Source organism: Canis lupus, chromosome 10 (genome assembly GCF_011100685.1).
Source record: "Canis lupus familiaris isolate Mischka breed German Shepherd chromosome 10, alternate assembly UU_Cfam_GSD_1.0, whole genome shotgun sequence".
Classification (NCBI taxonomy): Eukaryota; Metazoa; Chordata; class Mammalia; order Carnivora; family Canidae; genus Canis; species Canis lupus.
Genome location: NC_049231.1, coordinates 6,981,455 through 7,008,707, shown reverse-complemented (window position 1 = coordinate 7,008,707; position 27,253 = coordinate 6,981,455). Strand labels below are relative to the sequence as shown.

The window sequence follows — 27,253 nt, the reverse complement described above, 5'->3', positions numbered from 1 at the left end:
CAAGAGAGAGGCAAATGAGGGCTCTGAAAGATGAAACAGATGGTCATTGTTTTGGGTAGGCTGTTTTGGTTTGGAAGTCAGCTCAAGTGACCAGGGACAAGGAGAGGTGAAGGCTGAAGAAAGGAGGTAATTCTGAGGATACACAATGATGAAGTAAAAAAGCAATCTCAAAATTCATGGGAGAGGGAGCTGGAAACCCATCAAGAACCACAATGCTCTGGGGTCGGATTTCTCTCTCTTTGAACTTGTCCCGAGCATTCTTTGCTGCCCCGGTACTAGCTTATAGCTCCCATTCCAACACAGCCTTTTGGTGGTTTCTGCTCCTGCTATGGACTCTCAGGCTCTCAGTGTTTCCTAGCTCAACAAGTCCTTGAACTAGCTATTTGCTTTAGTTATTGCTGCTATTATCATTGCTGTTATTATTACTTTGTGGTACTAATCTCCAGGATTATCAGGAAGCCTATCAACAGAGTGCCCTTGAATAATGTGCCCTTAGCTATCACCTGAAGTATAGAATAACAGGATAAAAAAGATTTTATTTATTTATTTGAAAGAGAGAGAGAGAGAGACAGACAGACAGACAGACAGAACAAGCAGGGAGAGCAGTAGACAGAGGGAGAGGGAGAAGTAGACTCCCTGCTCAGCAGGGAGCCCAACATGGGGCTCGATCCCAGGCCTCTGGGATCATGACCTGAGCTGAAGGCAGACACTTAACCAACTGAGCCACCCAGGTGCCTGTGTGCAGTGCTTTTAGCAGGGGTTGTAGGTGGAGCAGTTTCCAAGAACTGGATAGGGTTGTGGTGGGCACCAGGATGCTCCACTGGGATGCAAAAATGAGGTCCTTTATATCCATGCTGCCAGACCTGACGGCGTGGATACCTTTATGGGAATTCCAGATCTAAGAAAGTAGGGAAATTTAGACTTGATGAATACCTAGGGCCGTTATATACTAATTATGACCAGATCGTACATCCAGGCACCAACTCCAGTATAATTCAACGAAACTTGAGTGATCTAAAGGTCTAATTTTGTAAGATTTATCCATATACATTCTTGACACAGTATATGATTATTCTCAGATTATGTAAATGAGCATGTCTTAAAATATTTAAATTGAATCCTATTATTAACTTGTAAGGAGTGAAAAATGAGTTAGAAATTATTATTTACTTAGCATTTACTACATATATTGGATGCTTTAAATGTTATTTCATTTCATATTTAAAACTTAACCTAGGGCAGCCCTGGTGGCGCAGCGGTTTAGCGCCGCCTGCAGCCCAGGGCTTGATCCTGGAGACCCTGGATGTCAGGCTCTCTGTATGATGCCTGCTTCTCCCTCTGCCTGTGTCTCTGCCTCTCTCCCTCTCTGTCTCTATGAATAAATAAATAAAATCTTTAAAAAAAAAAAAAAAAACTTAACCTAGGAGGTACCGTTATCTTCATTTTACATTGAAAGGAACCAAGACTCAGGACACTTAGATGGCTTCCTCAAAGTCCCAGACAGTAGATGCAGAGGCAAGGTTTTAACCCAGGTTCTGACTCCAAAGCTGTCTTTCCACCACACAATGCTGCTACCTTAGAGTGGATCTGAATGGATGAGAAGAACTGATAAACATTAAACCATCTGACTTTGTAAAAGTGAGTGTGAGTAACATTTTAACTTCATTTGAAGGATTGGCCCAATAAGGGAGCACTTACTTAGTCAACATTATATACATAATCTAGGATCTACAAGGGTACCTCAAAGAACATTTACACACACACACACACAGAGTATTAGAAATGATTTAAAAAATCAGATCTTAGCTCAAGAAGATAATTAACAGTTACCCTTTATTATTCATTAAAAATGAACTTTCTAAAATATTAGTAAATCGCATTTTTAGCTCTGTTTTGAAATGTTGATACCAGTGAAGTAACATTTTTCTTCTTTGAATCTTTTCTTGTAAAATTAGAGTTTTCTCTTTTTCTAAAACAGCAGGAAGTTCATTCCAGTTCTTAATAAAGATAAAGGGAGCGTCCATGGACTTGAGTAACTGCAGAGGAGCATTACGGTAAACAGACGTATTTCCACAGTTGCCAGCTGTCATTATATCTTCTACAACAGGAACAGAGCCATAGGAGCAAGCCTCATATATTCTATAACATTCTGTGTTTACTCCTACCGGGCACAATGTGAGATCACTCTGGAGCAAAGCATCTTGATAATTCTTAAGGCTTTCATTTGTTTCCTGAGGCTGCCACCTAAAAAAATCAGGAAAACAACTTAGTTTTCACTTTACTTAAGTATGTCTTTCATGAAAGAAAATGCCAGCTACGGGGAATGGCAAACACATTACAGAGATGACAGGCAAGAGAGATAAATAAAATCCTGCCCAAATAGATTTTTTGAAAATATTTAAGAATTTGAAGAGTATACAGTGACACGTTTAAATCTAATAGTCATCATAAAATTTCTGAATGAATGTGAATCCAGCCAATATTTTTAAAAATTTTAAGTAATCTCTACACCCAGTGTGGGGCTTGAACTCACAACCCTGAGATCAAGAGTCTCACTCTTGGGGCACCTGGGTGGCTCAGGTTGTGATCCTGGGGTCCTGGGACTGAGTTCTGCACCGGACTCCCTGTGGGAATCCTGCTTCTTCCTCTGCCTGTGTCTCTGCCTCTCTCTCTGAGTCTCTTCTCATGAATAAATACATAAAATCTTTAAAAAAAAAAAAAAAAAAAGAGTTTCACACTCTATCAACTGAGTCAGCCAGGGACCCCCAGCCAGTATTTTCTGAGTGCTGGTTCTTCTTTCTCTATTCCACCCTCCAAGATCTGGCCCTTATCAAGCTTAAATTCTAGTTCTGGTGATAGAGATGGAGAATAATCAAGTCAGGTCAGTATATTATTAGGTGTTAAGTACTATTAAGAAAAATAAAGCAGAGTAGTGAGGAGGGAGTTTCTTAGCCAGCAGTATTGCAGTTTTAAATAGGTTACCTGGGAACGTCTCATTGCAGGGGCATCTGAGCACAGAGCTAGAGGTGAGGCAGCAAACCACACAGACGTTTGAGGGGACAACCGAGGGCAGCACAGGTATAAAAGCCATGAGAGGGGATCCCTGGGTGGCTCAGTGGTTTAGAGCCTGTTTTCGGCCCAGGGTGTGATCCTAGAGTCCCGGGATCGAGTCCCACATGGGGCTCCCTGCATGGAGCTTGCTTCTCCCTCTGCTTGGGTCTCTGCCTCTCTATGTGTCTCTTGTGAATAAATAAAATCTTAAAAAAAAAAAAAAAAGCCATGAGACAGTGTGTGCCTGGCAAGTTCAAGGAACAGCAAGGCCAGAGGGTCTGAAGCAGAGTAACCGAGGGGAGAGGTATAGGAGATGAAGTCAGAGCATCCCATCATGGGGGCTTGTGATCTGAGGCATGACTGACATGACCCCTAATTCTAATTTTATCAGAATTAATCTGGCCCCCGTGTTGAGAATAGACTGTACAGGGCCAAGGGCAGCAGGTAAGAGGCCAGACATTCTCTCCTGACTGTTCCTAATTTCTCAGTGAAATGGGCAATAGGGTCACAACGTAATGAAGAGAGAAGAAGGTATAAAACAGTCTTGTAGGAGAGTGGGGGAGTACATGGACAATGGAAACATGATTGCTGACACTCTGGGCACTTGAGAATCAAGGCCATGTATTTTTTTTTAAGATTTTATTTATTTGTTTGTTTATTTATTTATTTATTTATTTATTCATTCATTCATTCATTGAGAGAGAGAGAGAGAGAGAAAGAGATACAGAGACACATGCAGAGGGAGAAGCAGGTTCCACGCAGGGAGCCTGCGGGACTTGATTCTGGGTCCCCAGGATCACACCTGGGCTGCAGGCGGCGCTAAACTGCTGCGCCACCAGGGCTGCCCAAGGTCATGTATTTTTTTAAGAGATTTTATTTATCTATTTATGAGAGAGAGAGAGAAAAAGAGAGAGAAAGAGAGAGAGAAAGAGAGAATGAGTGGGGGGAGAGGGAGAAGCAGACTCCCCACTGAGCAGGGAGCCTTATGTGGGGCTTGATCCCAGGACCCCAACACCATGACCTGAGCAGAAGGCAAACGCTTAACTGACTGAGACACCAGGTGCCATGAGGTCATGTATTTAAAGCCAGGTCTATTGGCACAATTCTCTCTGTGTGTGTGTTTGGCTGCGTGGTGCAGGTACGGACCAGGTAAGAGAGCTAGATTTAGCCGGAGTTAGGGTTTGCTACACTAGGGAACTAGGGAGTTGGATGTATATCGGTCATAGTTGACCAGGACATTTAAGTGGGGAAAAGAAGGAAGTAAAGATGAGGTGAGTAAAGGACAGTGAAAAGGTGGTAGGAACAATGAATTATAAATCCCAGCTGAACTGTTATAGTCAGATAGATACAGGGAGTAAGCTGGAATGATAGAAAAATCGTGGTTACAGAGAGAGATGCTGGAACTTCAGACCACAGAGAAGATGAGGCGTGTGTGATAAGGTCTATGAAATGATGAAATGAGCGTGACACTGAATGGCCGAGGCCAGGTGGAGAACCAGACGGAAGACTGGGGGTAAAGGAACTGTAAGACAGAGGTGATGGAAGGACCATCTATGTAGATTTGGAATCACCAAGAATTAGGTTGGGGTAACATGGGAGAGAGTGAGAATGTGCCAGAACTAAACTCTCCGCAGAATTAAGGAGGTAAACCCCAGGGTCAGTAAATGACTTCAAAGAGGAAGAGCAATGAACGGTTTTGTCTGCTGACATGATACTCACAATGGGAGGTTTTAGGGAGGGAAAAGGGAGAATGGTCTGGAAGCAGCAATGAGAAGCAAGGAGGACACCTACTCCACCTCCTGACTCAATGTTGTTAGAGGAATTACAAGAATAAGTCTATTCCTGTGATCAACTTTGATATTTTGCACTGGCTTCATTCATTACTTTCCTGGGACACTGTCCTTGGTGGCGTTTTACATTTGCTTTCCCTCTGCCCAGACTACTCTCCTCCTAAATAGACACAGGGCTCAGGCCTGCACCTTCTTCAGGCCTGGACTTTTTATACTCGAGCTTTCTGTGGCCATTCTACAACAGCAGATGCTCCACTCCTGGTCCCTAGTCCTCTCTACATCCCTCCCCTGCTGAACTGTTTTTCCATGGCATCTATCATCTTCTGACAACGATATATTTTCCTGGTTTGTCTCCTCCAACAAACATTTAAGTTCTAAGAAGGCGTGGACTTTTGCCTGATTTGTTCACTGCTGTATTCTTTATGGCTAAGATAGTTTCTGGCATATAGCAGTTGCCTGAAAAATCGATGTTGACTGGCTATAGCATGGTAACACTATCTCGGTTGTTAGAGTTGGGAGTTATGCTTTCAAAAAGAGAGTATCTGCTACAATGAATATATTTGTAGATCTGGAAGGGCATTTCTTCTCTGATGACTCTACACATGAAAACGCATTTGTTTATTTAAAATCAAAAGGCATTATTCCAAAATTTCTTCCTTTAATCCATGAATACCTATTTCATGATAACCATGCAAAAGATGAAGGAACGTTGACCCTATTAAATCCATCCATCCATCCATCCATCCATCCATCCATCTATCCATCCATCCGCTCCCCATTTATCCTAGGCCTGTTTTGTGCAAGGGCCTATGTTAGATCTGGGGATTCAAAGAATACTGTGTCCTGTTCTCTTGTCCTCAGGGTGGTGTCAGTTTCCTGAAGGTGTGAGGACTAATTCATGCCACTCTTGGAACTCTGAAAAACCGGTCCGCTGAACATCTCAGGGGTGAACCGAAGACCTTATTGTCAACTGAGGCATCTTGAACAATTGACATTTGCATGAGATGGTTCCTAGCATTCCTCTTCAGGGTGGACCACAGCTATAGGAGATTCTCCCCACTTTAAATGCATACAATCCAGTTTCTACACAGCCTTAATTACCGAAGTTATAGAAGTATCTTCTGGAAAAAGACTGGTATTAATGAAGTTAACAATGTCTTTTTAGAAACGTATGCTGCTACAAAAAGCAACTCTCGGACTGGAGAACAAAACAGGTGAATCAAGTAAACATAAGAACTTACTGTTCTCTTACTGAAACCCAACAGAGCTTATCATTCCCATCTTGTTTCAAAATGTTCATTAGTGCTTGTCTGGATGAATTTTCATAAACCGTTCCTAAGAAATTACATAAGTAGGGCCTTTCATTATGCAGCATTGACCAACTCGCCTCCACCACAGGAAAATTCCTGTATCTACAAAAATAAGTACATATGAGTTAACAATATATGACAACAAGATTGGCAGATTATCATATAACCTAACATCATAGGTAGCATGATGATACAGAGAGAAGAGATCTCAAGTATGATTTTTTAAACCCCAAACTGTAATTTTCCATGCTTACTTTGGAAAAGTCCCTGAATCTACTGACTGAAAAAAAAAACCAAAAAAACCTTAAATTGACCTCTTTTACAAAATTGCTGTAGAGACTAAGTGCCTGAAATGCTTTGTTTTTTTATACACCTGAACTTCCATACACTTGTAGTCAAGGAAGGTTGACTTCAAGATCTTCAAAGTATAAATAATCCACATTTATAAAGATCATAATTTAATGAATGTTTTAGCCAGGTGATGGAAAGAGCTCCAATTTTCTTTCTTTATATTTCATTCATTCATTCATTCATTCGAGACACAGAGAGAGAGAGGCAGAGACACAGGCAGAGGGAGAAGCAGGCTCCATGCAGGGAGCCCGACGTGGAACTTGATTCTGGGTCTCCAGGATCATGCCCTGGGCTGAAGGTGGCGCTAAACTGCTGAGCCACCCGGGCTGCCCAAAAACTAGCTTTAAAAAAATAATAAAATATTAAAAAAAAAAAACCCTTGCATACCAACAGGAGAGGCCTGTCGCAACTGACCTATTCTTATGGGCATCTGGAAACAATCAGACACCAAACTGGGTGCCTGACATACAAGCTTCCCATAAGGAAGAAGCTTTATGTAATATTCTATAACCGTTTTTTTCAACCTTGGCATTACTGCCATCTTGGGCCAGTTCATTTTTTGTTGTGGAGCCTGTTTTCTACCTTGTAGGATATTTAGCAGCATCCTTGGCCAGCCTCTACCTACCAGGTGCCACTGTCGCCTCCACCTTCCACTTGTAACAATCAAAAATCCAGACACTGTCAAATGTCTCCTGGAGGACAAAACAGCTTCTGGTTGAAAACCACTGATTTATTAAAAAAAAAAAAAAATTGGTCTAGTCCAACAAACACAGAATTACAAAGAATTTCCATTCAATGTATGGAAATTGTATGAACAGACTATATAGTGTTACTGTGAAAGAGTAATTTACAATGAAATTGTAAAATGAAATTGTGAAAGAGCATTTTACAATGAGCTCTACTCAAGGGATAGAATTTTCAAAGGGTCTTATATCTGGCTATACTTAATATAAACCTTTTTGTCTGATACTACCACAAACCTACTAAGTTGGAATACCACAGGGTAGGCCAGGAAATATGTCTGTTAATATGCTTCTCTGGTGATGCTGTGTAGCCAATTAAGCAGCAATTTAAGGCCACATCTGGTAACAAGTGATGAGAATGAATAATGAATATCTGATTCAAAAAGCATGATAGCGAGATTTTTTGTAATTCATCCATTTGACAAGTTTTCATTGTCTACTCTGTGCAGGCTTGGTTTTAGACTCTGTCGACACAGAGAACAAGAGACAAAACGCCTGGCCTTGGGAAGTTTATGTACTAGTGCTGGCTCTAAGTTTAACTTACCTTAGAGTCAACTTAATTAAAAACTCTCTATTAACAGAAAGATAAAAAATGAGCTTTCCATTTTATAGAAAGACTTTATAGACATATTTAGAAGCCTTAGTTAATTCTTAATTAACTCCTACTATTATAGAAGAGATCTGTGCAAGTTCAATCAGTCTCAGTGGCGGATCTGAGCATATTATGATCCTCTCAAATCCAAAGGTATGCTATGCTCCTGATTTAACATGCTTTACCAGTAAGATTTTTGTTTGTTTTTACTATAAATTATATAGACTCTGTAGTTGTTTTAAGATCTGTCTGCCATTTTCTATTAAACATCTCTTTAGGGCACTACTGATAAACCTGAACATTCATCCTATGCCTTGGGATTTTTAACTTATCTGCTTTCTTTATCAAATGCTAAAATATGCTAGGGGTGCCTGGGCGGCTCAGTCAGTTCAGTGTCCAACTCTTGATTTTGGCTCAGGTCATGATCTCAGGGTTGGGAGATCCAGCTCCAAGTTGGGGTCTGTGCTGGGCATGAAGCCTGCTTAAGATTCTCTCTCTCATTTCCCTCTGCCCCTCTTCCCCACTCACTCTGTCTCTTTCTCTCAAAAAACAAAAACAAAAACAAAAAGCAACCCCTCCCCCCAAACTAAAGTACTTTAAAAACATCATTATTACTACTGAAGCATGAGGCCAAATCATATTTTTTCCATGGAAAAGATTGTACTGGGCTTCCCAGATGATCCCAGAACTACATTTTTTACAAATTTAAAGTACAATCTTCCTGATTCCGAAATTCAGGTCTTAGGTCTAGAAATACGTAATAATATTTTGTACTTACGTTGCCACTCCTAAAGGCCACTGAAAGATATCTACGTCATTAATCCATGGGCTATCATATATTATGAAAAGCACCTCCACAAAGCCTCCATTTCTTTTGAGGAACTGGTTTATCCATTCATTATTACAATGTTCGTTTCCAAGCAACACAACAGCAAGATGATGGAGTTTTTGGGTTTGCACTAAATTTTGTACATAAAGTAACCACTGGGTGGCATAAAAGATCTTAGCTTTTTCTCTTCCGTTTAGAACGAGTACCACATTATTCACATCGATGGGAAAGTACCCTGGGACTACAGCTGGGCCAGTGATGAAGCTGTTAAAAACAAAACAACAAAACAAGAACAAGAGATAAAGAGAAACAGAACAAAGGTAATTGAGATCAGAAGTTTTTAATCATTTTATATAAAATCTACAATGAGATTTAATCTGTATTCTTTCTAGAGACATATTTCTATAACACAAGTTTTTTTGAACAAGTTTGAAGGATACATCATGGCTGTGGGTTAATGGGGAGCTTTGGTGGTAGGAAGGTCAATTGCACATGGCAATCAGAAATGTGGTAGCTTTGTTGTTACTTTTAACCACATTCAAAATAAGTGGTGGCTAGAATTTAAGCTAGTAAACTATTCACAGTTGAGTGTGAAACTCTATATGTATAGTTCCTCCTGGAAAGGTATTTAAATCAGTAGTTCTCATCTCTTTTATGGTGTGAGTGACTGTTATGCTCTTTATCTGAATGAAGTGTAAGTGATGAATTGAGAAACTGGAGGATGGCATTCTACACATCCGTGGAGGTTACCAGGAAGAAGGGAAAAGGAACTGGGGAATAGTACAAAGAAAGCTTCCTTTTTACAGGGAATATTTAATTCTTTTAAGAGGAAAGTTAAGTATCTGAAGCAAATATGACAGAGAGCTAGAATTTGTTCTGCGTGATGGGTAAATGAGAATATATTTTTCTCTGTTCCTTACTGTATTGGAAAAAAGTTGTAATAGACATGTTTCATAACTCACATTTTTATATTCTGTGTGCTTAGAACAACCAATACCACTGAATTATTTTAAATTAATACGTATTAAATATAAAAAAGTTTTAAACTATGTTAAAATTAGCCATAATGGTCCTGAATTCTCTACGACCTGCTCAACCATTTCTTTATAACTGTCTGGGGTCTTTTTAATTTAATTTTATTTTTTACAAGATTTTAAGTATCTCTACAATGTGGAGCTCGAACTCAAGAGCCCTGAGATCAAGAATTGCATGCTCTCCTGCCTGAGCCAGCCAGGTGCCCCATAACCCAGAGTCTTTAGTTAAAAGATGTTGAAATTCTGCTTTTATTGCTTATTATTGTAGGAGAAAAAACATGACAGATAGGCATTCTGCATAGGTTGTCATTTATCTTCCAACAGCTCGCCAGAGCACGTTAGTCCTCACCCTGCATTTGGGAAATCAGGCTGAAGTTGCATAACCTAGTGAGGCATCACTGAGTTGTGAATCGGGACATGTCTACTTAGAGGTTAAGTTGTTTCCATGACACTATGCTTAATAAATATACTAGAGTTAGTAGATATTATTAAAAACCCCAAACCTAAATATATATTTTGTTTGTGTGTATGGGTACTGTGTGGATTCTATGACCTTATTGTACAATGAGAGTAACCTACTGGGATGAGAACTGTGTTTTGTATTTGCCTGGGACGGGACCTGGCATTGGAGGTGGCCAATGATTTAATGTTTTTTTTAGCAATTTAAGAGAATCTGCAGAATCTGAGGGGCTAGAGAATACTTTAGGGATCGTGATGATAGGAGAGGTTTAAAGTATTTATTATTGGTAGTATATGAACTACCATATAAATCTAAAGGTGAAATTAGATTTAGATTTATAGGCAGGCATAATTCCTAGAGTACAAGAAATCTTCCAGCCCTCCTTTCCCACCCTAGGTCAACTTTATGAAGGAAGAAAAGGAAATTTTGAGAGAGGTTACATGACTTACATAAAGCTAGTAGACACTAGAGAGGCAATTGTAGAGACAGGCTTCAAACTTAGTTATTTACATTTAAGTGCATATATCTCATATGCTCAAACTATTTTAAAGAGTGCCACACCGAAGCTTGTGTTACTTTTTTAAAAACATAAAACATTTTACTAGATCAGATAATATTGACAGTTATCTAATAATATTCCATTTTAACTTCTAACTAGATAAGAACATTTTTATCAGGATAATTTATAGTCCTGATAAAAGATAATACCATGAGTCTTTTTGTCCTGAGACATATATTTTTATCTATCATTGTTCATCCTTGATATAATTGTGTTAAAGCATTATTTATAGGGTATGGCTTTGAGGTGTAAAGCATCTTTCAATTGATATATCTATTTTCTATTTATTGCTTTATATAGGTGTATAATAGATAATAAACACCTGTACAGTGTTTTACAGTTTAGTAAACACTAACATGAAAATATATATTAAATGCTATATTAAGTGATACAGAATAAAATTGCTAAAGTAGGTTAAATGAAAGGGACATGAGTAGAGGAAGGTGAAAGTTGAAAGGTATTCCAGGAAATATAAGTAATATGAACAAGGGCAGAGAGGCAGGTAAGCTTGTGATTTAAGGGTATATAAGGAGAATGAGATTACACATGGGAAGGAGAACTAGTTTAGTTGGAGAAAAACAGTGGATTGTGAGGATAAAAGGTGGTAATTATTGTAAAGCACTGAATACAATATTGGCCATGGAGCTCAGTACATGTTATTAATCTGAGAGAAAGCAACAAAACAATATTGTATCTGTACTACATTTTTAATTACATAATATGATACATAGAAAAAAGACTGGAAGTATACATGATGAAATGTGGTCTAATCCTGTTTTTGGAATTATGGACACGGTGGTTTTATGAGTGATGGAAACATCTTCTGAATTTTCCAAGTTATTGTGACAACCACTTATTCTTTTTATTACAAAGCTATCAAAAAAAAAAAAAGAAAGATGTAATTTTAAAAACAAATGAACTTGGAAAATCTGAGAACTGAATTTTTAAAAACTTTGTTTATTAACTGTGTTTTACACAACACTATTCCTTTATTAAGTACCAGCAGGACTGGATGCAAAGGGCGGTGGACACTCTGGGCCAGGGCCCATGTAGGATGTGAGGAAAAGTGATGATTGGGAGGCTGCTTTGCAGGAAGGAGGGTGATCTGGAGGCCAGGCCCAAGAAGTTCCTTAGATTTACTCCTGGAAATGGGTAGACCTTAAAAAGGAGTCATGGCAAGCCATGGCCATGCCACCGAGAAGATTAAGAAATGCTTGGAAATCCAGTTGCCCATCAGAGTTGAGGTCTAGCTTTTTCATCATGTGGTCAAGGACACCAAAGTCCTTCTAGTTCTTTGTAAAGGCAGCCAGTTCTGTATTCAAGAAGGTTAGGAACTCTGCCTTGGAGAGCATGCAGTTGTTACTCTCCTTTTCAGCAAACTTCTGGAAAACAACAATCAGAGACTCGATGCACTGCTCAGTCTCAGTAGGGCTGGACATTTTTGCCATGTGTGCATGGAGTGGGCGGGCAAGAAGGCTGTGGCCCCATGGGTGGCAGCCCTACCGGAGTTTATTCATTTATTTTAAGTAATCTTTACACCTAATCTGGTACTTGAACTCATGACCCCCAAATCAAGAGTTGCATGCTCTTCTAAGCCAGCCAGGTGCACCTGGGTACTAGGTATTTTAAATACATTTAGAACCTTAACCCAATCAGAAACAGGTTAAAATGGAAGAAGACATTTAGTCAGAAGAGTTAAACTATATCTTATAAGAATTTCAATTTAGTCAGAAGAGTTAAACTATATCTTATAAGAATTTCAAAAATTTAGAATGTTTTGGGCCTTTTTATCACAAAGATCTCTAATGGCTAGAAATTTGCTATATTTGCACAGGAAGAAAGCAAAAGATAATTTTTTATGGTATTAACTTTGTAGGACATGGCAAAACTTCTGTTCACATGCCATTAATTTGGGAGTTTACAATAGGTGTTTTAACACGTGGCTTTAGTCGTAAAATAGTATCATAAGCTATACTCAAGTCTCACTTTCATGTGAAAGGAATACTTCTAATTTTATTGACTCACATAAGTGAACAAAATGAAGTATGATCCATTTAGGGCTCCTCTGACTCATCTTGGACTCTCCACTGCTCTCTGTGGAGTGCTCTTGCATTCCAGCAGCAGGAACACTGGCCCTTGTGCTCTGAATTGGCTTTCTGGACCTCCGAGGTCATGTTTAGGTAACGGTGTAAGTCACAGGGTCAGAGATGAGGAGATGGAAATTCGAGGTTCCTAAACTTTCTTTGTTCCCAGCACCTTCAGTGTTTTAGTGATTTTTTTTCAAGGCCTCTTAAGCTGAAGAAATGAGTAATGGTTCAGTAATTTTAAATTGTTAAGTCCAAACAACTAAATAAGTATTTACGTCTTAACTGCTTAGAAGTCACTTAAAAAATAATATTCACATACCGAATGAAAAAAATTCCTAATTCATTCTCAACTAACCACAGATAATAATGAGATGGATGTGTGTACCTGTTGAGCACTACACAACTTCTCAAACCCTGGAGTCAGAAAGGATACTGCCACTATCACTGCCTGTCCCACGTTGATCTTTGCACAGTACCTGAATTTCAGCACAGCAACCATGGAAAACCCAGCTCCACAAAGATGTGGCATCACTGAAATAAATGTAGGGTGATCTAGTGTTGGAACTGTGAACTACCTCGAGCTGGTGGTTTGCATGGTGTCTGACAAATGTGAAGTAATAGAGTGTTTCCTGCAAAGATTTAAAAAATTTTGTGGTGCTTGGGCACTCAGTTGGTTCAATCGGTGGAGCATGTGATTCTTGAGGTTGTGAGTTCAAACCCCATGGTGGATGTAGACATTACTTAGAAATAAAGTCTTAAGAAAATATTTGTGTGCCCCAGGGTACCTCAGTACACAGTCTGGGAAGCACAGGTCTGGGTAAAGAAATTTTGGAGGTAAAAGAAAAATCCCGTAGGATTCAAATAGTTATGTGTGTATTGTAGTGTGTGTGTATTCAAATAGTTTTGTGTGTATTGTTAGTTGAACTGCCATGTGTTGAGAGTAAATGAGAAGGAACTGGGGACAGTGAATGCAGATACTCTTGAAGGTCTGGATGAGAAGGTGGGAAAGCAATAGTGAGTAAAAGATTAAGGATGAAGGAGAGCAAGGAAGTAATTGAGGAAGGAAGGTGCTGGAAGAGGCAGAGGGGAAGCACAGGTGGAGGGAATTAACCCTGAGCCAGGGCAATCTCACTGAGAGTTAAGGTTGGGTGAGACAGAGATTATGTAGGTAAACTTTAGGGGAGCTAGTTAAGGGAGATAATCACGGATACACTCCATTTTCTTGAGGAAATAGGGGGAAAGGTTGCCTGCTGAGAAAGAGGGGGTCAGGCAGGTGCTGCTGGGTAGAGAAGGGAGGACAAACCAGCTCCCATCCCTGTATTTGTTATTTTGATCTCACACAAGCTATCCTGCTGCACAAGCTAGAAACTGGGGAGTTGTCAGATTCGTTTCTTGCTCTCATCCTTGTATCCAATAATCTAAGTTCTGCAAGTTTGGCCCAAAAATATTTTTCGAACTTGTCTCTGGTTCTAACCCTACCACCATTTCCTTACCTCATCGCTTAGTTATTTATCTTTTGGATACTTATAGTCTCCTAGCTGGTCTGCCTGCATCCAAATCATTTTTCCACGTGGCTACTGGAGAAATCTACCCCAAAAACATACATGGCAATGCCACTATATTGCCTAATCATCTTCAATTGCTTTTCACTGCCCAAGAATGAAGTCCAAGAGTCTTAATGTGGCACACGTAAGGTCCACCATGATATGGTCCTTGCCCTACACTCCCAGTCTCAGCTACCTACCCTGTCTCATGCCCTACGGATTCTGAATGGTTTGCAATTCCATGCACAAGACAGCTCTTTATCAGTTTTTAGTTTCTGATGTTGCCTTTGTAGGAATATAATCTCCTCTCACCACTTTGCTGACTCCTACTAATTTTTGAAGGGCTCAGCTCAGCCATCATCACCTTTCTTGATAGGCCTCATACCCCCAACTCTACAACTCTGCTCAGATCGGGTTAGTGGCCTTCTCCATTTCCCTGCCAACTAACATGATAGACTACTCACATACTTATCATTACGCTTTATATGGAGTATGAAAATTATTTATGTGTTTGTTTCAACCACTAGTCTGTGAACTCCCTGAGGTCAGAGAAAAGTATTTTCTACTTTGAAATCCCAAGAGCCTAGAATGAACAACTAGTATGGGCTTCAGGAAATGCTGAATGAACAAGCAGTAATTCTCTCTCAGGGAGTTATTTGCCCTACCAATTTATTTAAGTTCTCTCACTGCATTTAAAGTATGAATCAAGTTACAAAAATTCAATTTAGCCATAACTTTCTAGCTATACATTATATAAAGAAGGTCTTATGTATGAGATATTACAGTATATTTATGCATGATGAAAGGTGTATTTTAGTTTCCTAAGGGTATTAGTCAAGCATCAATCATAAAATTTCATTAACTGAAGAATAAACATATTTAAAGAGCTCATATACAGAATTTTAAAACAGTGATTTACTCTTCTAGGTTTCTTAGCATACATTAATAGTCAAAACTTCTAATTTTCAGTATTTTTTCTTTTCTCCTTGGTTCAGTTAAATATTTCTTCCTAGGAAGTACTTTCAATATATATAAAGTCCAGAGAAATCATTCAGATTTTGAGTTTTAAGCTGAGTGTGAGCAGAATATATTTTTTAGAATCCAATAATCCAATGTAATTATTATTTCATTTTTTTCTAAATTCAACAAGTACTACTGAACAAACACTACATATACACCATTGTTATATTGAGTTATATAGATTACTAATTTGCCAGCTACGAGTCTGGCAAATACCTTGATTAGGAATAAGTGCACAAGATGGGGTTCCTGGCTGGCTCAGCTGATGGAGCATGCAATGCTTGATCTACTGGCTATAATTTTAAGCCCCATGTTGGGTGCACACATTACTTAAAAAAAAAAAAAGAATATGTGTACAAGCAAACTGTCCATGTGGCTCTTAGCCACTAGATTCTTTTTTTTTTTAAGATTTTATGTCTTTACTCATGAGAGACACAGAGAGAGAGGCAGAGACACAGGCAGAGGGGGGAGATCTTAGCCACTAGATTCTATATCAATTTTGGTTAATTAGCAGTTTTTAAAATTTTGGTTTTACAAAATTGGTATACCAAACTTATGAACAGCCTTTACATTTGAATAGCTGCTGAAATTTATCCCACTTTTGGGGTTGGCATTATGGTCAGGATTCCATACTTTTCTAATTCAATGTTGTTTTTTGTTTGTTTGTTTGAAGATTTTAAAAAGATTTTTAAATTTTGTTTTTTTAAAGATTCGTTTATTCATAAGAGACACACACAGAGAGAGGCAGAGACACAGGCAGAGGGAGGAGCAGGCTCCATGCCAGGAGCCCGACACGGGACTCGATCCTGGGACTCCAGGATCACGCCCTGGGCCAAAGGCAGAGGCTTAACCACTGAGCCACCCAGGCATCCTTCTAATTCAATGCTAATGAAGGAATATTCCCACTCTTGTGCTATCATGGCTGGAGTGGGAAAATGGGCTTTATGAAAAATTAACTACATTGTTTTTGTTTACCAGTAAAAATTTTTATCTGAAACCTGCACTGATCTATGGTCCAGAATTTGACTTACAGGTAGTCCCAATCCTGAGATCAAGAATCACACACATGCTCTACTGACTGAGCCAACCAAGTACCCCTATAGATTTTATTTTTAAGTAATCTCTACACCCAACACGGGGCTTGAACCACAACTCCAATATCAACAGCTGCATGTTCCACTGACTGAGACAGCGAGGTACCCCAGAAAAACCCCAGGTTTTTAAATCATTAGTAATGATTACTTTTCCTTTCATCTCCAGGCTTCTTTTTTTTAAGATTGTATTTATTTATTCATAAGAGACGCAGAGAGAGAGGCAGAGGGAGAAGCAGGCTCCCTGCGGAGAGTCTGATACAGGACTCCATCTCAGGACCCCCAGGATCACGACCTGAGCCAAAGGCAGACACTCAACCACTGAGCCACCCTGGCATCCCTATCTCCTGGCTTCTATTTTTCTAATCCCATTCAAGAATTTATACATATTCTTAGCTTAAGATAATTGGATTTGGGTGTTTGAAAGTAAATGAGTATTATCCATATAAATATCATATTCTGGGGATCCCTGGGTGGCTCAGCGGTTTAGCACCTGCCTTTAGCCCAGGGCGTGATCCTGTAGTCCCCAGATCAAGTCCCATGTCGGGCTCCCTGCAGGGAGCCTGCCTCTCCCTCTGCCTGTGTCTCAGCCTCTCTCTCTGTGTCTCTCATGAATAAATAAAGTCTTAAAAAATAAAATAAATCTCATATTCTGGTATTTGAAATGCAAATATGCATTATGGGGACAACTCTAAGATTTTTGTCAGAAAAATTCGTAAAAATTCATAGAGAAGTTTACCTTTCCTTCTGAAATTTTTACTGAGACTTCATATTATGATCATATAGCAATAGTGTTTTTTCCAAAAATTAAGAGAACTTTGTATTCAAGAAGTTCACTCTCATGACAGATTTTTTTAAAACAGCTTATTAAAGTTTTAGATTCATGCAAGTAGTATATATAATTTATTTCTCCAAAATTAATAAATTCTTATGGGCTTGCAACTTTTTAGTTGACACAGGCTACTAACCTAAATATTTCAACACATTCATCCTTATTTTTTGTCCTTCCTTCTTTTCCTTTTAAAGTTTCCATTCATATATTTGAGAGAGAGAGTGAGAGAGAGATAGAGAGAACACAAGCAATGGGAAGAGATAGAGGGAGAAGCAGACTCCCTGCAGGATCATGACCTGAGCCAAAGGCAGATGCTCAACTGACTGAGCCACCCAGGCGCCCCATATTCATCCTTATTTACCAAAACTGAATTAGATGGTATGGGTCACCTTTAAGATGCTGGGAAGAGTTTCTAAGTACTATCAGGGTACTTGGTGTAAAAAAGTATGAATCCATTTTGTTACAATAAAACTTTATGTTTACAAAGAGCTCGTATCAACATATAGGTCCAAAGCATGTAATCCAGAACACCAATAAATAACTCAGAATGGTAATCCACATGCTTATATTGACTTGACCAGCACATTCTTTCCATATAGACAGACTGCAAGTAATACCCAATCATATGAGGGTTGTTTGATTAAATATGGAAACAGGATATGGGATTTAACTATATGTAGTACTTCAAATCTACGTTTCAGAAGGGAAGAAATGACTCCGTGTTTACCATGAATCAGTAACATATGTAGTCTGTGCTCAGGGTGTGAGTCCATGAACACCTGGGTAGCAGACTGAACTTTTGAGTGGGCCTGATGAAGTGCTGTCACCTCTGAGCAGTAGAGCAGTTAAGAGCACATACTGCAGCCAAAGTATCTGAATTCAAATTCCAGCTGTACCTCTTATTAGGTGTCTAAACTTGGGCAAATTTCTTAACCTCTGCCTGGATTTCCCTAAATTTCAAATATGGCAAATAATAGTTTCTAATTCACAGGATTATTTTTAAAAAGATTTTATTTTTAAGTAATCTCTACACCCAACATGGGGCTCAAACTTACAACCCCCGGATCAAAAGTCACATGCTCTCCTGACTGAGCCAGCCAGGCACCCCTCACAGGATTATTTTGAAGATTAAACGAATTAACAGATGTATAGGCTTAAAATTGTATCTGGCACATAGTAATCACTACAGAAGTCTTGCTGTTGTTATTAGTTTTATTATTTTTACTATTACTTGAATAGGTACTGCAACATCTCCCTACCTTCCATTCTCCTTTCTCTCTATCTCCAGTACTGAATATTATCTCTCTTTCATTTACCTTCACAAAAACCTTATTGATACATTCTTCATATTATGTTCAATTAGGTTACAAGTGAGCCTGGGACTCATTCTTTCTCTTGAAAGAACTTTGTCTATCTCTACATGTATCTACTGTATATTGATTTACAGTTCAATTTCATAGGCACCTTCATTTTTAATTTCTTTTTTTTTTTTTTTCATTTTTAATTTCTTAGGAGGAATTAACATATGCTACTTATGAAAAAGTTGGGAAAAAAAAGTTGATCTTCTTTCTAAAGATCATGTTTTAATTTACATTTCATAAAATTCACCCATTTTCGGGCACTTGGCTGGCTCATCTGGAGGAGTTTGTGACTCTTGATCTTGGGGTCATGATGGGTATAGAGGTTACTTAAAAATAAATGAATAAAATCTTTAAAATAAATAAAATCTTTAAAAGCTATAAAAATCTGTTTACTTCTCAAGAATGATTACTTTGAAAAGATACATGAAATGAAATTGCTTTGTAAGTGTGTATAAAGCAAACAAAGAATTAAAGGAGCAGAGAAAATTCAGATGAAATTGAGATTAACCACACAGCTTTCTACCTATTTAAATAGCTTTAGAAATAAGAGATCATCGATAAAAGTTTTATAAAGATAAAAACTCAAAAAGCCTTAACGATACATTGGTTTCACTGAATCTAAAAACAGATTTCTGAGTAATTGCAATAAAGTTGTAATCTATACCATCAAATCATGAAAGAACTCATATATATTTTTATAAAATTTTCACAACTCATAAGAATAGCTTTGATACCACTTGAGTATTATAAAATAGGTGAACGTGACTAGAAGACAAAAATGAAAGTACTTTTAAGTTTATATATTATTCCTTCAAAATGTGGAATATTAAATGCTTATCAACAACCAAATGTTACAAAATTTGGAGCATGAACTTCCCCATATAATCATAAATGTTTTGATAAAAATGAAACAGACAAAACTTAAAAAAGGAAGTATTTTGTAAAATGTTCCAGTGAACTTTAACTACAGTAGAGTTTCATGAGATTTACTTTTCTATTTTTACTATTTTACTATTTACTATTTTACTATTTTTACTATTTTCATGAGAAAATCTATTTTCATGAGATTTACTTTTCTATTTTACTATTTTTACTATTTTACTATTTACTATTTTAGTATTTTTACTATTATTTACTTTTCTATTTTCTATTCTTCACAAATTGAAGTAGAAATGCTGTCTCTAAATGTGTTTTCCTCTTATTTTTCTTCTAGTATTTATATAAAACATTATATAGAAACACAGCAAATGTTAATGTTGCACAATTAATACCTGTAATGTGTTCTTCCTACAACTGAATTTCCTTCTCTCCACTGAGCAGTCACATCAGTGGGATCAAGTGAACCTTCGAAAATATGCTCCCAGAGATACAAACCTGGTAAAGAAAAACAAACAAAAAAACCCATTTACTGTCTGGTTTATTCTCATGTGTGAGATGAGATGTTCTGCCCATGTATATAATTTGATCAGGAAAGGAGACTGTATTCCTTTTTTGTCCCTTGGCAGGCAGTTCTGCTAAGAAATAGCTCAAAAGTATCAATATGGCAATTAATGTAAGAGAGAATTCAGAGGTTGTCAGTGTGAAATGTGGCAAAATGTGGGTTATATTAAAGACAATAACTTCTCTTACTCTAAGTTTGAGAAACCCCTAATTATCCCTGGACTTTTACTGTCTACTTTAACCTGAAATCTGTTATAATGTAAGTTACTATATGATTAGAATGGTTTCTGTATTATAGCAACCTAGGGGAATTCATGACTTTGTGCCAAACACAGCCAGAGGAGCTCACATATATACGTACAGAGTCAATATATCAAGGAGATAGTAACTCCTCCTGATGTGAACACACATGCCTCATTGCATGATGTCCCTGCAGACAAATGCCGTTGCATCTTCCTCCTCAGGGCAGCCCTTGATATTTTCCTGTGAATTCACCTGAATGAAATCTCTGAAAGCAGAATGAAATAATCTGGGGGCCCTGTTTTACTTACATTGACAGATATGCTTTGTTCCATTCTCATTATGCCCTGGTACTAAAGGATACAAAATAACCGTGTTTAGACACCTGGCCAATCAGATAAAGCTTTCCACATGTGGTGGCCCAATAATGCTTCCCTGTCCACCCAAGATGCCCAAAGATGTAATCTCTAGAATCTACGAATACATTACCTTACATAGCAAAAGAAATTTTCTGTATGTGATTAAGGATGCTGAGGTGGGGAGGTTATCCTAGATTATCTGGATGGGCCCTATATAATCATAAGCGTCCTCACCAAGAGGGAGAAAGGAGTGTCAGAGTAAGGGAAGGAGGCATGAGGATGGAAGCAGAAGTCAGAATGATGCTGGGCTGTGAGTCAAGGAATGTGGGTAGCCTCAAGAAGCTGCAAAAGTCAAGGCAACGGATCCTCCTCTTAGAGCCTCCAAAAAGAATACAGCCATGTGGACACATTTGAGAGTTCTACCTTCAGAAATTTAAGATTGTAAGTTTATGGTGACTATAGTTAATAATACTGTTTTATATATGACAATTGCTAAGAGGATAGATTTTTTTTAATTAAAGATTTTATTTATTCATTCACAAGAGACAGAGAGAGAGAGAGAGAAAGAAAGAGGCAGAGAGACACAGGCAGAGGGAGAAGCAGACTCCATGCAGGGAGACTGACATGGGGCTCGATCCCAGGTCTCCAGGATCAGGCCCTGGGTCGAAGGCAGGCACTAAACTGCTGAGCCACCCAGGCTGCCCAAGAGGATAGATCTTAAAAGTTCTCATCACATGAAAAAAAAAGGGTGTGTGCGATGATAGATACTAACTAGAATTATCATGTTGATCACTTCATAAAATATAATATCTCAAACCCCTATGTTGTATACCTGAAACTAATATAATGTCATATGTCAATTACATCTTGATTAAAAAAAAAAAGATAATAAATTTGCGTTGTTTTAATTCACTTAAATTTTTGGTAACTAGATATGGCAGCTATAGGAGACTATTCATTCTGGAGCCTGGAAATGAGATACTGCTTTAACAAATGCTTAAAAATCTGGAAGTGGCTTTGGAATTGGGTAATGGGAAGAGGCTGGAAGAACTTTGAGGAGCATGATTTAAAAATCCTAGATTAGGGATCCCTGGGTGGCGCAGAGGTTTGGCGCCTGCCTTTGGCCTAGGGCGCGATCCTGGAGACCCGGGATCGAATCCCACGTCGGGCTCCCGGTGCATGGAGCCTGCTTCTCCCTCTGCCTATGTCTCTGCCTCTCTCTCGCTCTCTCTGTGACTATCATAAAAAAATAAAAAAAAATAAAAAAATAAAAATAAAAATCCTAGATTAGATTGCCTTGGTCGGGTTATAGATAGAAGTATGGGTGTTAGTGACTTAGCTAGTGAGAACTCAGAAGAAAAAAGCACAATAGAAATAAAGCCTATATTGTTTTTATAAACATCTAAGTAGACTGTCAGGATTAATATGAATGTTCAAAGTGCTGCTGGTGAGGACTCAGAAGGAAATGAGGAATATGCTATTAGAAGCTGGAGAGAAGGGGATTCTGGTTATAATAGCACCAGAAAGCTTAGCTGAACTGTGTCCAGAAGTTATATGGAAAGTGGAACCTGTAAATGATAAGCTTGGATATTTAGGTAAAGAGATTTCCAAACAGTGTTGAAGCTATGGCTTGGTTTCTTCTTGATGATTATAGTAAATATAAGAAGAAAGAGTGATTGAGGGAGGCGCTGTTAAACAAGAAGGAGCCAGGACTTGGTGATTTGGGAAATTCTTGGTCTGTTCAATTGCAAAAGGGTGGAAAATTAGAGAAGACTCACTGTCAGGAAAGCATGTTCTGAAAGAAGGTGATGGATGTAGCTGAGTATCTTTTTGCTAGTGCCTTAAAAGGATAAAAAGGTTAAAATATTCAGTCACATAGAGGGTTCTTTGAGGACAGTAGGTGTGTAATTTATGGGTCTCCTCAGCCATCTCAGCAAGAAGCCAGAAACAGAGGCAAGATTATCTAGGAAAGACCTGGAGGGGCTCTTGTCTAATGGAGTGAATCCATGTAACATACATAGGAGACCCACAAGGCTCTTGAAAAGGTTGTATCAGTAGAAACACTGCTGGCTTAGACTAAATGGGATAGAGAGATGTTGAAATGAAAGAAGGGTATTGGATTCCCAAAATCCTATCAGCAGGATACCGGCTGATAAAACTACTGAGCTGCAAGCACATGCTACCATTTATGACAAAGGAAGGATTACTGCAAACGTAGAGCTGCAAGACCAGAAGCAAATTTTGAGCTACAGCTTATTCCCAGGCCTTGAAACCTAACAATTTGCCTGGTTAGAATTTAGAATTGCTTGGATCAATGACTTCATTTTCTTTCCCTTTTTTTTTTTTTAATTTTTATTTATGATAGTAACAGAGAGAGAGAGAGAGAGAGAGAGAGAGAGAGAGAGAGGCAGAGACACAGGCAGAGGGAGAAGCAGGCTCCATGCACCGGGAGCCCGATGTGGGATTCGATCCTGGGTCTCCAGGATCGCGCCCTGGGCCAAAGGCAGGCGCCAAACTGCTGCGGCACCCAGGGATCCCCCTTCCCTTTTTTAATTTAAGGACTTTATTTATTGATTTGAGAGTAAGAATGAGAGAGAGAAAGAAAGAAAGAGAGAGAAAGAGAGAGAGAGAAACACAAGCAATGGGGAGAGATAGAGGGAGAAGCAGACTCCCTGCAGGATCATGACCTGAAGTGGGGGAGAGGCGCAGAAGGAGAGGGAGAAAGAGAATCCTAAGCCAACTCTGCACTGAGCACAGACTGGACATGGTGCTCAATCTCAGGACCCTGAGATCATGACCTGAACAAAATCAAGAGTCTGACACATAACTGAGTCACCCAGGCACCCCCCCCTTCTTCCTTTTTGAATAAGAATAGAATTGGAATCCTATATGCCTGGGAAATAGATTGAGGAAAAGCAGTGCTTGATAAAACTCATCTAGTCATTTTGTGCTTACTGAATTGCAAAAAGAAAAGTCTGGAGACATGAAAACTTGTTAAGATGTAGATTTAATGAAAAACTAGAATGGGGAAGTGAGAATTTAAAGGATGAGATGAATACCAGAGATCTTATAAAGAAGAAAGTTGCCAGAACTTGATGACTGGAGCCTCAGTCTAGTTACTGGAAATTTGGAGGTCAGCCAAATTCTTCAAGGATGTATATTTGCATGCAAGTGTGAAGGACTTTATGAAACGTACTAAGGGCAAAGCATCATTCTCTGATTACTTTCTTCTCATCTGGTCCTTTCTATCCATATCCCTCACTGTGGATAAATCCAACTCATGTTTAAAGGCCCAACAAAGCCCCTTTTAATTCATTAAATTCTGTCTGACTCTTGTAGCCCTCATTGAGGGTCCCATTCTCTGAGCATAGTATATAACTTGGAACACAAGAATCTCATGGTACTCGGAGCAAAAATGCTTTTGTGGGTATTCAAGTTTAATCGACTATATATTGTATCTCTTTTTTACACATTTATAATGAACACTGGCATGTAAAGGCTCTGAGAATGGCCTGCAATAAAGAACCTTGTTTAACTTTGTTCAGTTCAATGTTTCCCAAATTTTTTTGGCAAGTCAGGGGCCACCTCTTATACTTACTTGTGTCTCAAGTGTCCAATTAATACATACATAATGAAAATTCAGTTGACATAGCCATTTCTATATAAGGATGCTTACATTCTACTTTGTATCTACAAATAAAGCTGTACTCTGCAAAAGACCAACAATAGAATATTCGTGTTTGTGTATTTACATAGATATTGTCTAACTGAAAGGAGAAATGAAATATTAAGCAAAAAATATATCACAATGCTTAACAATGAAATAAACTAAATGTATTAAAATGAATTGAATTTAATGTTAATAAAGTACATTTGAGAAATTCTTTTTACATCCCTTAGTTCTATACATTAACTTACCAATGGCAGCTTTGCCCCAGATTTGTACATGGAAGTCTGTTTTCCCTTTCGTGGATTTATTTAATATTTGAAGACTAGTTTTAAATCTGTGTTGTTGCTCATTTTTTTCATCTCCTTCCCAAGGATTCCATTCTTCACTTCCCAAAGTAGATTGTTCTGTTTTAAAAAGAGTAACAGTGTTTGTCAGTAAGGTGGACCTGCAGTTGTAGATGAATTCATGCCATTTAAATTAGATACGAGGGTGATAATTTCAGTTTTCCTAGAGGCAAAGCAACTGCATTTGGACTGGTCAAACACGTACAATTAAAGGAAATCAGAATTTAATCTTTATTAAATCTTCATTCTGAACGATCTTAGAATGTTAACAGGAGACACAAAATTCTCTCTCCCAGACGAAACCTTCTAAAAATCACTGGATAAGTTTCAATTTTACATTGACTGTATCTCTGAACACTTGACTGCAGAACGTAAGTTTTAGGTACTATTGTGCAAAAGTCCGAAAAGAGGGCGAGAGGAGTCGGAGTCTGATTCTGACACTATTTCAGATACTATTTATTGTGCAAAACTCTGAAAAGAGGGAGAGAGGAGTCTGATTTTTTTTTCTTTCTTTCTTTCTTCTTTCTTCCTTCCTTCCTTTCTTCTTTCTTTTCTTTCTTTCTTTCTTTCTTTCTTTCTTTCTTTCTTTCTTTCTTTCTTTCTTTCTCTTTCTTTCTTTCTTTCTTTCTTTCTTTCTTTCTTTCTTTCTTTCTTCTTTCTTTCTTTCTTTCTCTCTCTCTTTCTCTCTCTCTTTCTTTTCTTTTCTTTTCTTTTTTTTTTCTTTTTAAGATTTTGTGCATTTATTCCTGAGAGACACACAGAGAGAGGGGCAGGGACACAGGCCCAGGGAGAAGCAGGCTCCATGCAGGGAGCCTGACGCGGGACTCGATCCGGTGACCCCGGGGTCAAGCCCTGGGTCCGGGGAGGGCGGGCGAGCTCCCGGGAGGCGGGGAACGAGCTTCGGGGCGGGGGGCGAGGTCCGGGGAGGGCGGGCGAGGTCCGGGGAGGGCGGGGGGCGAGCTCCCGGGGGCGGGGGGCGAGGTCCGGGGAGGGCGGGCGAGCTCCCGGGAGGGCGGGCGAGGTCCGGGGCGGGGGGCGAGGTCCGAGGAGGGCGGGCGAGCTCCCGGGGGCGGGGGGCGAGGTCCGGGGAGGGCGGGCGAGCTCCCGGGAGGGCGGGCGAGGTCCGGGGAGGGGGGCGAGGTCCGGGGACAGGGGGCCGACACGGCCGCTCACGCTCCCGGGCCCGGCCCGGCCCGCCGCCCTCAGCCGCAGGAGGTACGAGCCCCCGGGGCCCCGGGCCCTCCCGGACCCGCCCCTGGGGCCCGCGGCCGCCCGGCGTCCTACCTCGGCCGCGCCTCTCCCGCGCGGGGGCCGCCCCCTTCCTGAGGCCCCGCGTAGACGCGGCCGGCGCCCGGCGGCGGCGCCCCAGGAAGACGTGGAAGGCGGCGTACAGGGAGAAGAGGCAGTACAGGGCGATGAGAAACGAGCAGAGCCGCTTCCGCGTCAGCCGCATCCCACTGCGGCTCTCCGTCGGCCACCGCCACCCCGGGCCCGGCCGGGGAGGACGCCGGCGCTCCGCCGCGGCCCTGCGGGCTCCGGGGGCAGGTGCAGGCCCCGGCCGCGGGGAAGGGAGTCGCCAGAATCGGCCCGCCCCCGCGCAGGCCCCGCCCCCGCGCAGGCCCCGCCCCCAACCCCAGGCCCCGCCCCGTGCAGGTCCCGCGCAGGCCCCGCCCCCGCGAGGCCCCGCCCAGGCCCCGCCCCCGCGCAGGCCCCGCCCAGGCCCCGCCCCCGCTCTCAGCTCCTTCCAAGCCTCCCGCCCTCTGCAGGCTTTTTTCTTTCTCTCGCTTTTTTTCCTTTTTTTTTTTTTTTTTAAAGATTTTATTTATTTATTTGAGAGAGAGAGAGACAGAGAGAGCGACTGAGAGAGCACAAGCGTGGGGGAGAGGGAGAGGCAGGCTCTGCAGTGAGCGGGGAGCCAGATGTGGGGCTCGATCCCAGGACCCTGGGATCATGACCTGGGCACAGCCCACTGAGCCCCCCAAGCGCCCCCGTCTCTGGCTTTCCTACCGTGTGGGCATCCGTCTTTGGAACTGGGCATTGGGAGCCCACGCGCTGCTGCTCGACCTCCGCAGAGTGCCCATGGCCCCTTTCAACCCTGTCTTCCTCCCCACGTGCACACAAACTTATCTATTATCTGACCGTAAAGAAAAAACACCAAACAGACCAAAAATCCAAAACAGCACCCACCGTGATCCATGAAGGCAGGGTCCATGCTTTTGCTTTTGTTCCCAGCGCTTACCACAGGGCCTGCAACATTACAGAGGAATGAATATACATGTCCATTAAAAAATACTAAGTGGTAGAGGCCTGGCTGGCTCAGTCGGTGGTGTATGGGCTCTCTGTCTCCAGGTTGTGAATTTGAGCACCAGGTTGGGTGTACAGATTACTAAAAAATAAAAAAAAAATTAAAAGATTTTATTTATTCATGAGAGACACAGAGAGAGGTAGAGACACAGGCAGAGGGAGAAGCAGGCTCCCTGCTGGGAGCCCCATGTGGGACTCGATCCTGAGACCCCAGAATCATGACCTGAACCAAAGGCAGATGC

At 40.3% G+C, this 27,253-nt stretch overlaps 2 protein-coding genes across 3 annotated transcripts; both read right to left on the bottom strand.

Moving 5' to 3' along the window:
- Positions 1-1,814: 1,814 nt before the first annotated feature.
- Positions 1,815-26,251, bottom strand: RXYLT1 (ribitol xylosyltransferase 1). Of its 2 annotated transcripts, none has more exons than XM_038549880.1 (6): positions 25,992-26,251; positions 24,612-24,767; positions 19,926-20,028; positions 8,616-8,930; positions 6,083-6,253; positions 1,815-2,244 (listed from the first exon to the last, which is right to left on the bottom strand). In XM_038549880.1, exons 1-6 carry the CDS (start codon positions 26,158-26,160, stop codon positions 1,827-1,829), a joined length of 1,332 nt encoding a protein of 443 aa, XP_038405808.1. In that variant the 5' UTR covers positions 26,161-26,251; the 3' UTR covers positions 1,815-1,826. The 2 variants fall into 2 exon arrangements, with proteins under 2 accessions (XP_038405808.1, XP_038405809.1); XM_038549881.1 differs by lacking the exon at positions 25,992-26,251 and adding an exon at positions 12,745-13,014 and having other exon boundaries at positions 24,612-24,640.
- On the bottom strand, positions 11,429-12,729 carry LOC102156976 (protein S100-A11-like). Its single transcript, XM_038549882.1, is given in 1 exon segment — positions 11,429-12,729. A coding segment is annotated over 1 exon segment (312 nt). The 5' UTR covers positions 12,168-12,729; the 3' UTR covers positions 11,429-11,855.
- Positions 26,252-27,253: the final 1,002 nt, after the last annotated feature.

Bases quoted from the DNA above. Each gene is read 5' to 3' on its own strand.
- RXYLT1 (XM_038549880.1), bottom strand. From the start codon at position 26,160: ATGCGGCTGACGCGGAAGCGGCTCTGCTCGTTTCTCATCGCCCTGTAC. The intron at 24,768-25,991 runs GTAGGACGCCGG...TTTTTAAAACAG, and splicing joins GCGGGAGAGGCGCGGCCGAG to AACAATCTACTTTGGGAAGT. The intron at 8,931-19,925 runs GTATTAATTGTG...TGTTTTTAACAG, and splicing joins GTAGGAAGAACACATTACAG to CTTCATCACTGGCCCAGCTG.